Source organism: Balaenoptera borealis (genome assembly GCF_965194805.1).
Source record: "Balaenoptera borealis genome assembly, chromosome: 1".
Taxonomy (NCBI): domain Eukaryota; kingdom Metazoa; phylum Chordata; class Mammalia; order Artiodactyla; family Balaenopteridae; genus Balaenoptera; species Balaenoptera borealis.
In genome coordinates, this window is record NC_138860.1 from 111,778,489 (window position 1) to 111,790,955 (window position 12,467).

General features: G+C 43.7%; 1 protein-coding gene and 1 long non-coding RNA gene across 2 annotated transcripts in view; one reads left to right on the plus strand and one right to left on the minus strand.

Moving 5' to 3' along the window:
• Nucleotides 1-3,099, plus strand: part of ABCA4 (ATP binding cassette subfamily A member 4) — a 126,498-nt gene extending 123,399 nt beyond the window's left edge. Inside the window, exons 49-51 of the mRNA XM_082386887.1 lie at nucleotides 258-344; nucleotides 2,272-2,338; nucleotides 2,497-3,099. Coding sequence (XP_082243013.1) covers nucleotides 258-344; nucleotides 2,272-2,307 — 123 coding nt within the window. The 3' untranslated portion in view covers nucleotides 2,308-2,338; nucleotides 2,497-3,099. The remainder of the gene's footprint in view (nucleotides 1-257; nucleotides 345-2,271; nucleotides 2,339-2,496) is intronic.
• Nucleotides 1-12,467, minus strand: part of LOC309626504 — a 39,599-nt gene that overhangs the window by 8,496 nt on the left and 18,636 nt on the right. The window lies entirely within an intron of this gene.

Sequence of the window (12,467 nt, forward strand, 5' to 3'; positions counted from 1 at the left end):
TAGTTATTCCTTTAGAGTTTCAGGAGGACACCGGTAGCTGAGAATCTGCCTTGCCTTGTTGACCTTTTAATCCTCCTGTGGGCACTCCTTTGGCTTAGCTCACAATTCCAAGAAAAAGCCCTGTGCCCTGGGCAGGGCACAAGCTGCTCCAGCAGGGCTGTACTTAACTGGGGAAAACAGAAAGCAAAGTGGGTGGGTGGGTGGAGGTGCCGTTTTCTGGAAATATCTACCTACTCTTGCTCTTCCCCTGCCTCCAGGTGTTTGTAAACTTTGCTAAGCAGCAGACTGAAACTCATGACCTCCCTTTGCACCCTCGAGCTGCTGGAGCCAGTCGACAGGCCAAGGTACCCCTGCTACCCCTCCCCCATCCCCTGCTTGAGGCAGATTCTTGGTTCAGGGACCCAACTGGTCCACTGGGCCTGCGGGGCCCCAAGGCCCAGATATGCCTCCTACAGAGAGCCCTGCCCATATCAGACCCCCACCGCTGCCCTGCCTCTCCTCACCTGTTCTGTGCTGCAGGACTTTTCTATCAGTAGTTGTGTAGGTTCCTTTTATAATCAGGAAACCTTTCGGTGGTATGGGAGAGCATTTTTGAAAAGAACTTTCCCGCATAGTTTTGCTTACAGCAAAAAAGCACTTGGATTTTGGAAATAAGCAGGGAAGATAGGAGAGAATATTAAAACATTTCAGTTGTTGGGATACTTGACATATATGTCTGATCATATGTTTGAGTTTCAAAGGAAGGAAATTAACTGGCACTCATTTCAGTGGTGGACTCGTTTGGTTAGAGCAAGACTTACTGTCTGTTTTATGAAGAGGGCTCTTTGTTCTTTATCAAAATATCAAGACGATGAAGGAAGAAACAACACAAGGTATGCATCCTGGCCTGTGATAACTCTCGGGGTAGGTGCCTCCAGGTTCCTGCCCTGACACAGCGCCCCATGTAAGGAGCACGTTCATCCTAGTTCCCCAGAAAGAGAACAAGAGAGATCTGGAGAAAGTTCTGGAGGAGGTGCCAGGATCCAGGTGCCTTGGCCTAAGCCTGGGATGTTAAAGGGTCCAGCTAACTCAGCCATCCTCTCCTGACTTACCTGGACAGTAAATCAAATAAAAGCAAAGCATTTTTCCAATAAACAAAGAATGCAAAGCCTTATTTCCCATGAAGTTCTCATTCCTCCCACCAGTTTCTTTTTTTTTTTTTTTTTTTTTTTTTTTTTTTTTTTAACAATTTTGGTTTTTTTTTTTCGTTTGTTTGTTTATTTATTTATTTATTTTTGACTGTGTTGGGTCTTCGTTTCTGTGCGAGGGCTTTCTCCAGTTGCAGCAAGCGGGGGCCACTCTTCATCGCGGTGCGCGGGCCTCTCACTATCGCGGCCCCTCCCGTTGCGGAGCACAGGCTCCAGACGCGCAGGCTCAGCAGTTGTGGCTCACGGGCCCAGCCGCTCCGCGGCACGCGGGACCCTCCCAGACCAGGGCCCGAACCCGTGTCCCCTGCATTAGCAGGCAGACTCCCAACCACTGCTCCACCAGGGAAGCCCCCACCAGTTTCTTGATTGCAAGAAAAACCAAGTACAGGTAATGACTGAAACACTCCTTTCCAAGGCACGGCTTGGGATGAATTTTTCCCCTTTCTCTTGACCTGTGGAGACCTAATGGCTACTTAGCAAAGCTGACTTTGCCCAGAAATGCCTAAGTAAAGGCACCTGTCCAGGGAAAGTTAGTTTTGCTGAGATTTTCCAGCCACTCTTTCTAATTTATAGATCTCGTAGTTGCTGTTTACACCAGTAGAAAATTATTCTTTGAAAACCACTTGCAGTTACAAATCCTTTTTATAACTCAGAATACATAATTAGGTAGCAAAAGCATTTCCTAGAGCTACAAATGGTCTCCGCACCCCAACCTGGCATATGCCCTCTTAAAGGGCTAATACTAGGTCATCTCTGGGCCCAACAAGGGGCACTCACAGGCTATGATCTGCAGCAGTTAATTCCAAACTTTCCCCCCTTATTGGATGTGACCGTTTTTCTGTTTTGTCTGTCACATTTTAGCATACAAATATTAGAAGACCTACTGCAACACATTTATTAAATTGGTATCTTTCTATAATAAATTTGTGATTCAAAACCTAACTCTGACTCTATGACATACCACTGTTATAAAGGTTTGCAGAAATCCTCCTGCATAGCATTGTACATAAATAAATGTCATGAAACAAATAGTAATAACGTTTTTGTTTACATTATCCCACTTTAAAACAATTTTCTTCCGTAGGAAGTGGACAAAGGGAATTCTGCACCTCAAGGATGACCTAAATGGTGACTTCTGGGCTTTTGAGACAGTAAGAACATGATAACTTTCTTGGGCTAAAAAACAAACCAAAAGGCACCATAGGAAATCGTACAGAGGGCGTAGCTGACGTGCATGTCAACATGTAGCGTGTGGGGCGGGGGTGGGGTAGGGGTGTGGGCATGAGTCTTTAAAACGTCTGGATTGTAGAATCAGAAGGACCTTCAGGATCATCGGCTCCAACCTTTACAGACAAGGAAACAAGCATAAACTGTAAGCTTGGGTGATCTGAGAGACTTCAGTGCCCTCAGCTGAGCTTCCTTCAGAGATTGACTGACAGCTACTTGACTTAAAATCTAAAATCCATCGCACCACCTCTCCAGAAAATTGAGATGAGAAGAGTCCATCTGATCTCCTTCTACACTGCTTGTGTTTCCTCTGCAGCTGGAAAGGAACTCTGGGCCGCTGGAAGTGCAGGAGCCTTTGCCATATGGTCGTTCAATCAGGCCAGCCAGCATAAGTAATCCCTTGGCAGCAGAAACAAACACATGTGAGGCACACAGCGAATTCCAAATGGGGGCTCTTTTAGAAGGAAACCAGAACTGACTTGCTCACCTGGAACACCTGATGGTGAAACTGACCCAGCCAAACGAGTGCAAAACCCTTTTCATTGGAACCACAGAAGTGGAAAACTCGGTCCGTCTTCCTAGTGGCTGTGGCCTCCACACTGCTCTCATTTCAAGTGGATCTGCTTTTTTCTGTGTGTGTTTTATTTTTAAGGAGAAAATAAAATGCAAACATACTTATCACAAACTATCCAAATTCACTGATCTCCCTGTGTGCACCATCTGGTATAGATTTAGACATTCTTTGTGCCTATATGGCTTCCCATCATTGCATGAGCTTCTGTGAGAATTATTACCACAGGAGTGCCAGTCACAGCAAGATTCTGCAATGCTGTGGTGGAAATGAATGGACTAGTCTTGATGTTCCATGTCAAGTCAGCTTCATATGGTTTGAAGACAACACCCAACTGGCAATGCATGTAAACATTATCCACTGTCAGCTGGGTATTATTTGCATCTAGGTTTTCCATCTGTTTGCTCAGCTTATTTGAATGCCTATCTCATAGGTATAATTAAGACAGGATACAGAGAGGCAAGAACAGGTGAGAGTGGCTCTTTGGTTGGCGATGGGATCCAACATGTCTTTGTTTGAAGATGCTGAGGCCATTTCCACAGTGCTGACGTGTGCATTTCTGCAATGATGTTAGGAGGCAGTGCTTTACAGGACATCTACTTGTTCACATAAAAACACACCAAGAATCAGAAAAAAATACTTTCAAACCAAATTATTTCAAAAGACTTATGGACAAGAAGGGCAAATGGGCTTCCTTGCCAAGCAGCCTCCCCTCTGTGACCCACAGATGGGCTTCCTAGTTCACACAATTTCTAGAGCAGTGCAGCTCAGTGCACATTACACTGTGGGTATACTCCAGAGTCCGGGATAGAGGGAGGTGTCAATGAAAATAATCAATAAACAATCAATAATAAGAATAGGAAAGAGTTTTATTTGAGCCAAACTGAGGACTATAGCCTGGAAGCCAGCTTCCCAGATTACTCTGAGAAACTGCTCTGGAGAAGCAGTGTTTCTCAGCACAGTTTTATATCTTGTCAGAGCAAAGAACAGTAAACAAGTCAGGGATACATTTCTCCAAAAAAAAAAAAAGGACCAGCACATACACTTACAGCATATGCAGTATGGCCTTGGAACCTGGGAAGAGATTCTTATCATCAAAAGAGTACCGACATTGGTGTCCCAGGAAGAGGGGCATTTCATTTTCAACATGGACATTCTTTACTTCTGGTCAGTGTGCCCTTTTCTTTAATAATTAAAGCAGATATACAATGTGTGTTTGATAGGCCACAAACAGGCTATTTCAGTTAGTATAAAATTTAAGTTAACTCATGTATAAGCCAGAATGACTTCCCCATACTTCGATATGTGAAAACTTCTTTCATCAGAGGTAAGAAAGGAGGGAGGGAAGAGGAAGAGAAAAATGCTGAGACCCAATAACTGTTATTGAGAAAGGGACATGGGAGAAATTGAACATGAAGTGGTGACATTTTCCCTGGGCGACGAGAGTCCTGTGCTTCTGCAGAGGTAGAGAGAGGGCAGAAGGCAACACAACTTTACATCCTGCACAGCTGCTGGCTTGCAGCTTTGCAAATAATAGATTCTTGGCAAATAACTGCTGATAGAGTTTACAAAACCACTTTGGTAGCCTCAGAGCTTAATCTGGTTTTGACTTTTTTTTTTTAATCTACCACTGACCAAAACCAAAAAAATCACTTAAGCTAGGGTTAGACTAGAGTTTGGGAGAGCCCAGGAGTGTACTGTTGATCACCCTGATCACCTAGGTGCTTACATCACCCTGTTGTGTCCAGCTGGTTCTGTAAATTTATATTAGCAACTACAATATCACAAGGAAGAAGACTAAGAAGGGAGGGGCATCAGCAGTCATTCGTGGTGGGTGGTAAGGGTTTGAGGCGAGCATCATGGGCTGGGAAGAGTCAGGGATAGGTAAAATCTTGCCCTGCCTTGGGGAGGAAAGCTCAGTTTAACTGTCTGTCTCTACTACACCCAAGCTCTCCAATGGCAAGGTCTGTCTTTTTCATCATTTTCCCCAGCTCCTGACTCACAGAAAACACTCAAAAAATACTTGCTGAACTGAACACTTTAAAAACTCAGAAAAAAGAAAAAAACAGAAAAGAAGTAGGTCCAAAAAATGATGTTTCCAGACAGCCGAAGACAGTAGCAAAGGGCAGGCAAAACAACAGGGATGCTATGCTTTAAAAAAAAAATTTTAGTCACGGGGAATTCCCTGGCGGTGCAGTGGTTAGGACTCCGTGCTTCCACTGCCGGGGGCCCAGTTCCGGGAACTAAGGTCCCATAAGCTGCAAGGCGTGGCCAAAAAACCCCCCACACATTTAAAAATAAAAATTAAAAATACTAGTCACGAAACATAAGCAGGGAAAACTCGAGAAGGAGGAGGCATGCACACACTTTGTTTGGGTTTGAGTAACATTCAAGTTGGAAACTTGGCCCAAATCTCCTGAGAACATGTTAATCTATTGAAAAATCTCCCAATCTCGTTTAATAAGAGAGATTTACAAAGAAGAGGAGGAGAAAATGGAGAGAGTCAGTTCAGAAAACAAGACCACTCAGCAGATATTTCAGGAATATGACTTGCTGCCAGATTTTCTAAGCTTCCATACTTCCTTGTGGAACTCGAGATTTTAAAACAGCTGGAATCAAAAGAGAATCTCTTTTACTATGAGTGAACAGCTCATAGCTTCATTTGGTCCCACTACTATGGCTCTCCTAAAGAAAGAAGAAGAGGGAAGTGGGGCAGAAAACAGGTCAGCAAAGCTCTGGGCTTGGGAGAAAGGGTCTCTTGTGGCCGCCTAGGTATTTGCACGGGGACCAGCGAGGAGGAAGTTCTGCACCAGAGGCCTGCGGGGCTTATGGAGAATGGAAGGTTTTCCCCTAGAAAAAAATGGCAGCATTACCTTTCTGAAACAGGCAGAAGCAATCAGCCCCCTGGACCCAGGCTATTTGGGGCTTGGTTTCCTCAGTGTGGTAATTCAATGCCTCAGTAGGTCCTCTGGGATGAACGGTTCATGACTCCTGGTGTCCACAGGGCATAATTGCTGCCACATTTTGTCCAAGGTGTTTGTCAAGTTGAGGAAAGCACAGGCACTAGAAGTTTTCAGATTCATAGACCTACAGGCTTGCAGAGCTAGAAAATAGCTCCCTGTTCAAAAACTAAGCCCTTATGTAATTGTTCGGTTTATACTGTTTTAATGGAAAAGGAAACCAAGTCCCAGAAGGATTAAATTACATGGCTGGCCATCCAGCCTTCCCTTCAGGCCCCACTCTGGTCCTCCTCCAGTTACTTCACTCCCATGTCTGAGGAGATATGCCCACCAGACCCAGAAATCCCGGCCCAGCTGGTGTAAAGTCTGCTTCTAGGGCCTAGTGGGCCCCTTTCCTGGGTCACAGGTGGTCCTTGATCACACAGGTTCAAGTCTACACATGACACATGAGGCCCTTTGGGAAAGCAGGAAAGCAATGAAAAGAGGGGTGAGTCATGGGGCAGCTGGCTCTGCACCACCACTGTCCAATGTGGGACTCCAGAGTTGAGCCTAGGTCATCATGAAGGTCATTATTTAGCAGTTTCTTAGCTTAATTTATTACTTTAAGAATTGAGACATATATGGTATGAGAACTCCCAAAAGGTACTCTCCTCAGAGCCTTTCCCAAAGCTCACCATGACACACACTTGGCTTTCTGAGCAGCTGCCTGATATCAAGGCTCAGACATTTACGTCTCGTGAGTCAAGCTTTGGCCAAACCAGTCATCCTCTTGGTTTTGTACATTAGTAACTTTCATAAGGGACCACAGCCTCTTGTAGCTGAATCCCATAGTCTTGGGTTTTGGTGAGTTTCAGGGGGCACATGTTATCTACAAAGCAGTGCACACGTAGCACCTGGTCAGCAGCATCCCAGGCACACAGCTTTGCTGTGGTGCTATTCTCGTTTTCTACCAGAGCTTGGCAATCTCTTTGCTCTTGAATGATACTGACTGCTGAGTCCATCCTCTTATGCCTACTAGGGAAGCAAAGGTGTAAGAGAGAAGGGGAGAGGACACTGAGGTCAGGGGAGGGGCGGAAAACATCCAATTCTCCACATTCCGGAACTAAAGCAGTGAACAAGACACAGCCAACGTCTCTATGGTGTTAACATTCTCATGCGGGGGTCATCAAACTTTCTGAAGGGGCCAGATAGTACATATTTTTAACTTTGCAGGTCATACAGTCTCTGGTAGTAACTACTCAGCTTGGCTCTTTTTAGCAGGGAAGAAGCTGTAGGCAATATCTAATGGAAGGGGCGAGGCTGGATTTGGTCCACAGACCATACTGTGCCCACCCCTGTTCTAGTGAGAAAGCAGAGGTTAGAAGACCAGCAAAAGCAGCTCCAGGTGCCTTTTAGGGACCCTGATACCACTTGTTTCCTTTCCTCTGTTTTATAATAGGGACTTCAAGTAACTCCAGTTTAGATGGGACAGCAGATGTTCAAAGATAAGTCCAAGGACAGAGAATGGAGATAATTTTCAAGCTCAGAAACTATCATTTCAGATCTCCAATCTTGACTGATGCCCCAGCGTACAAGATAATCCTTAGTGATAACAACTGACAGCAGCCCAGTTTACAGGAAGGTATAACTGAGCCTGAGTTTTTACCTGCCTTGTATCTACCTCACTTCATGCAACAAGACGTCTTAAAGCACAACATCAGTTCCTACCTATAAACCAGTGGTGTTTGAGGGCCCAGCTCCAAACATCCATGTTGGTTTCCTCAGCTGACTCAGAAGCTCTTAGAAACAATAGCATGGTCAATAGGGTTGATACATTTTTAAATTTGGGCTTTTGGGCAAAGGTGTCATGGAAGAACCAGGAAGTCCCCATTTATTTTTAGTCCCCCCCTTTGGAGAGGGGCTCCCTTTTTTGGAGTACCCAGTGGTATTTACCACTATAAAGACATGAGCTTTGAGAACTACAGAATTCTAAGCAATTATACAACTTTACACTTTTTGTTATTTTAATTGTCACTCTCTGAAATTCTGAACTGATTAGTTTCCTACTTCTATTACTACGTATGTATTTACTTATTTGAACACTCCCCCTAGAAGTAACTAATTTCCATCTCTGCCACCACTCTCGCTCCCGTAAGGATCCCACCTCACAGTACTAGGGCTCTGATACCACACTTTCCTCTCCCTGCTCAGGCTCTGACTCTCCACACCAGTCCACCTTCCTGCATGGATGCCCTCCTCACCCCTTCTAGGCTCTTACACCCCACTCAGGGCCATCAAGGCTCCCCCTCAGCCCCACATGGCCATCTACCCTGCTCTACCCCAGCTAATGGCCTTACGAATGATTTGCTCAGGAAAGGAAGAAACAGAAAAGGAAAAGGAAGAGTAACGGAAGACTTTTGAAAAGCCAAACCTGAAAATTTTAGGAAGAAAACATTAGACACTGTCTTCATCACGTTGGGGTGAGAAGAGTTTTCTTGAACAATAATGTTTGTTGTTAACACTTAACTGAGCACCAGTGGTGTGCCAAGCACTGTTTGACACACTTGACATGTTTAATCATGTAATCCTTACAACTACCTAATAAGCAAGAACTGTGATTATCTCCATTTTACAGATGAACAAACAGAGGCCCAGAGAGGTTAACTTCACCTAAATTGAGCAGTAGTTGTGGGGCTGGGATTTAAACCCACAGAGTCCTGCTCCACTGCCCATATTTTTTTCTTAATTTTTAATATATCATTATTGGAGTATAATTGCTTCATAATACTGTGTTAGTTTCTGTTGTACAACAAAGTGAATCAGCCATATGCATACATATATCCCCATATCCCCTCCCTCTTGAGCCTCCCTCCCACCCTCCCTATCCCACCCCTCTAGGTCATCAAAAAGCACCGAGCGCCAAGCTGATCTCCCTGTGCTATGCTGCTGCTTCCCACTAGCTATTTTACATTCGGTAGTGTATATATGTCGATGCTACTCTCACTTTGCCCCAGCTTCCCCCCTACCCCCCCACGTCCTCAAGTCTATTCTCTATGTCTATGTCCACTGCCCATATTCTTAATCACTACTCCATACAGCCTCTCAGAAGACACACAACAACTGAGGAACCAAGATGGCAGAGTAGAAGGACGTGCACTCACTCCCTCTTGTGAGAGCACCAGAATCACAACTAGCTGCTGCACAGTCATCGACAGGAAGACACTGGAACTCACCAATAAAGATACCCCACATCCAAAGACAAAGGAGAAGCCACAGTGACATGGTAGGAGGGGCGCAATCACAGTAAAATCAAATCCTATAACTGCTGGGTGTGTGACTCACAGACTGGAGAACACTTATACCACGGAAGTCCACCCACTGGAGTGAAGGTTCTGAGCCCCACGTCAGGCTTCCCAACCTGGGGGTGCGGCAACAGGAGGAGGAATTCCTAGAGAATCAGACTTTGAAGCCTGGTGGGATTTGACTGCAGGACTTCCACAGGACTGGGGGAAACAGAGACTCCACTCTTGGAGGGCACACACAAAGTAGTGTGTGCATCGGGACCCAGGGGAAGGAGCAGTGACCCCAGGGGAAGGAGCAGTGACCCCAGGGGAGACTGAACCAGACCTACCTGCTAGTGTTGGAGGGTCTCCTGCAGAGGCAGGGGGTGGCTGTGGCTCACCATGGGGACAAGGTCACTGGCAGCAGAAGTTCTGGGAAGTACTCCTTGGTGTGAGCCCTCCCAGAGTCTGCCATTAGCCCCACCAAAGAGCCAAGGTAGGCTCCAGTTTTGGGTTGCCTCAGGCCAAACAACCAACAGGGAGGGAACCCAGCCCCACCCATCAGCAGTCAAGAAGATTAAAGTTTTACTGAGCTCTGCCCACCAGAGCAACAGTCAGCTCTACCCACCACCAGTCCCTCCCATCAGGAAACTTGCACAAGCCTCTTAGATAGCCTCATCCACCAGAGGGCAAACAGCAGAAGCAAGAAGAACTACAATCCTGCAGCCTGTGGAACACAAACCACATTCACAGAAAGATAGACAAGATGAAAAGACAGAGAGCTATGTACCAGATGAAGGAACAAGATAAAACCCCAGAAAAACAACTAAATGAAGTGGAGATAGGCAACCTTCCAGAAAAAGAATTCAGAATAATGACAGTGAAGATGATCCAGGACCTCAGAAAAAGAATGGAGGCAAAGATTGAGAAGATGCAAGAAATGTTTAACAAAGACCTAGAAGAATTAAAGAACAAACAAACAGAGATGAACAATACAATAACTGAAATGAAAACTACACTAGGAGGAATCAATAGCAGAATAACTGAGGCAGAAGAACAGATAAGTGACCTGGAAGACAGAATGGTGGAATTCACTGCTGCGGAACATAATAAAGAAAAAAGAATGAAAAGAAATGAAGACCGCCTAAGAGACCTCTGGGACAATATTAAACGCAACAACATTCGCATTATAGGGGTCCCAGAAGGAGAAGAGAGAGAGAAAGCACCCGAGAAAATATTTGAAGAGATTATAGTCGAAAATTTCCCTAACATGGGAAAGGAAATAGCCATCCAAGTCCAGGAAGCGCAGCGAGTCCCATACAGGATAAACCCAAGGAGAAACATGCCGAGACACATAGAAATCAAATTGGCAAAAATTAAAGACAAAGAAAAATTATTGAAAGCAGCAAGGGAAAAATGACAAATAACATACAAGGGAACTCCCATAAGGTTAACAGCTGATTTCTCAGCAGAAACTCTACAAGCCAGAAGGGAGTGGCATGGTATACTTAAAGTGATGAAAGGGAAGAACCTACAACCAAGATTACTCTACTCGGCAAGGATCTCATTTAGATTCGATGGAGAAATCAAAAGCTTTACAGACAAGCAAAAGCTAAGAGAATTCAGCACCACCAAACCAGCTCTACAACAAATGCTAAAGGAACTTCTCTAAGTGGGAAACACAAGAGAAGAAAAGGACTTACAAAAACAAACCCAAAACAATTAAGAAAATGGTCATAGGAACATACATATCGATAATTACCTTAAACGTGAATGGATTAAATGCTCCAACCAAAAGACACAGGCTTGCTGAATGGATACAAAAACAAGACCCATCTATATGCTGTCTACAAGAGACCCACTTCAGACCTAGGGACACATACAGACTGAAAGTGAGGGGATGGAAAAAGATATTCCATGCAAATGGAAATCAAAAGAAAGCTGGAGTAGCAATACTCATATCAGATAAAATAGACTTTAAAATAAAGAATGTTACAAGAGACAAGGAAGGACACTACATAATATCAAGGGATCAATCCAAGAAGAAGATATAACAATTATAAATATATATGCACCCAACATAGGAGCACCTCAATACATAAGGCAACTGCTAACAGCTATAAAAGAGGAAATTGACAGTAACACAATAATAGTGGGGGACTTTAACAACTCACTTACACCAATGGACAGATCATCCAAAATGAAAATAAATAAGGAAACACAAGCTTTAAATGACACAATAGACCAGATAGATTTAATTGATATTTATAGGACATTCCACCCAAAAACAGCAGATTACACTTTCTTCTCAAGTGCTCATGGAACATTCTCCAGGATAGATCACGTCTTGGGTCACAAATCAAGCCTCAGTAAATTTAAGAAAATTGAAATCATATCAAGCATCTTTTCTGACCACAACGCTATGAGATTAGAAATCAATTACAGGGAAAAAAACGTAAAAAACACAAACACATGGAGACTAAACAATACATTACTAAATAACCAAGAGATCACTGAAGAAATCAAAGAGGAAATCAAAAAATACCTAGAGACAAATGACAATGGAAACACGATGATCCAAAACCTATGGGATGCAGCAAAAGCAGTTCTAAGAGGGAAGTTTATAGCTATACAAGCCTACCTAAACAAACAAGAAAAATCTCAAATAAACAATCTAACCTTACAACTAAAGGAACTAGAGAAAGAACAAACAAAACCCAAAGTTAGCAGAAGGAAAGAAATCATAAAGATCAGAGCAGAAATAAATGAAATAGAAACAAAGAAAGCAATAGCAAAGATCAATAAAACTAAAAGCTGGTTCTTTGCGAAGATAAACAGAATTGATAAACCATTAGCCAGACACATCAAGAAAAAGAGGAAGAGGACTCAAATCAATAAAATTAGAAATGAAAAAGGAGAAGTTACAACAGACACTGCAGAAATACAAAGCATCCTAAGAGACTACTACAAGCAACTCTATGCCAATAAAATGGACAACCTGGAAGAAATGGACAAATTCTTAGAAAGGTATAACCTTCCAAGACTGAACCAGGAAGAAACAGAAAATATGAACAGACCAATCACAAGTAATGAAATTGAAACTGTGATGAAAAATCTTCCAACAAACAAAAGTCCAGGACCAGATGGCTTCACAGGTGAATTCTATCAAACATTTAGAGAAGAACTAACACCCATCCTTCTCAAACTCTTCCAAAAGATTGCAGAGGAAGGAACACTCCCAAACTCATTCTATGAGGCCACC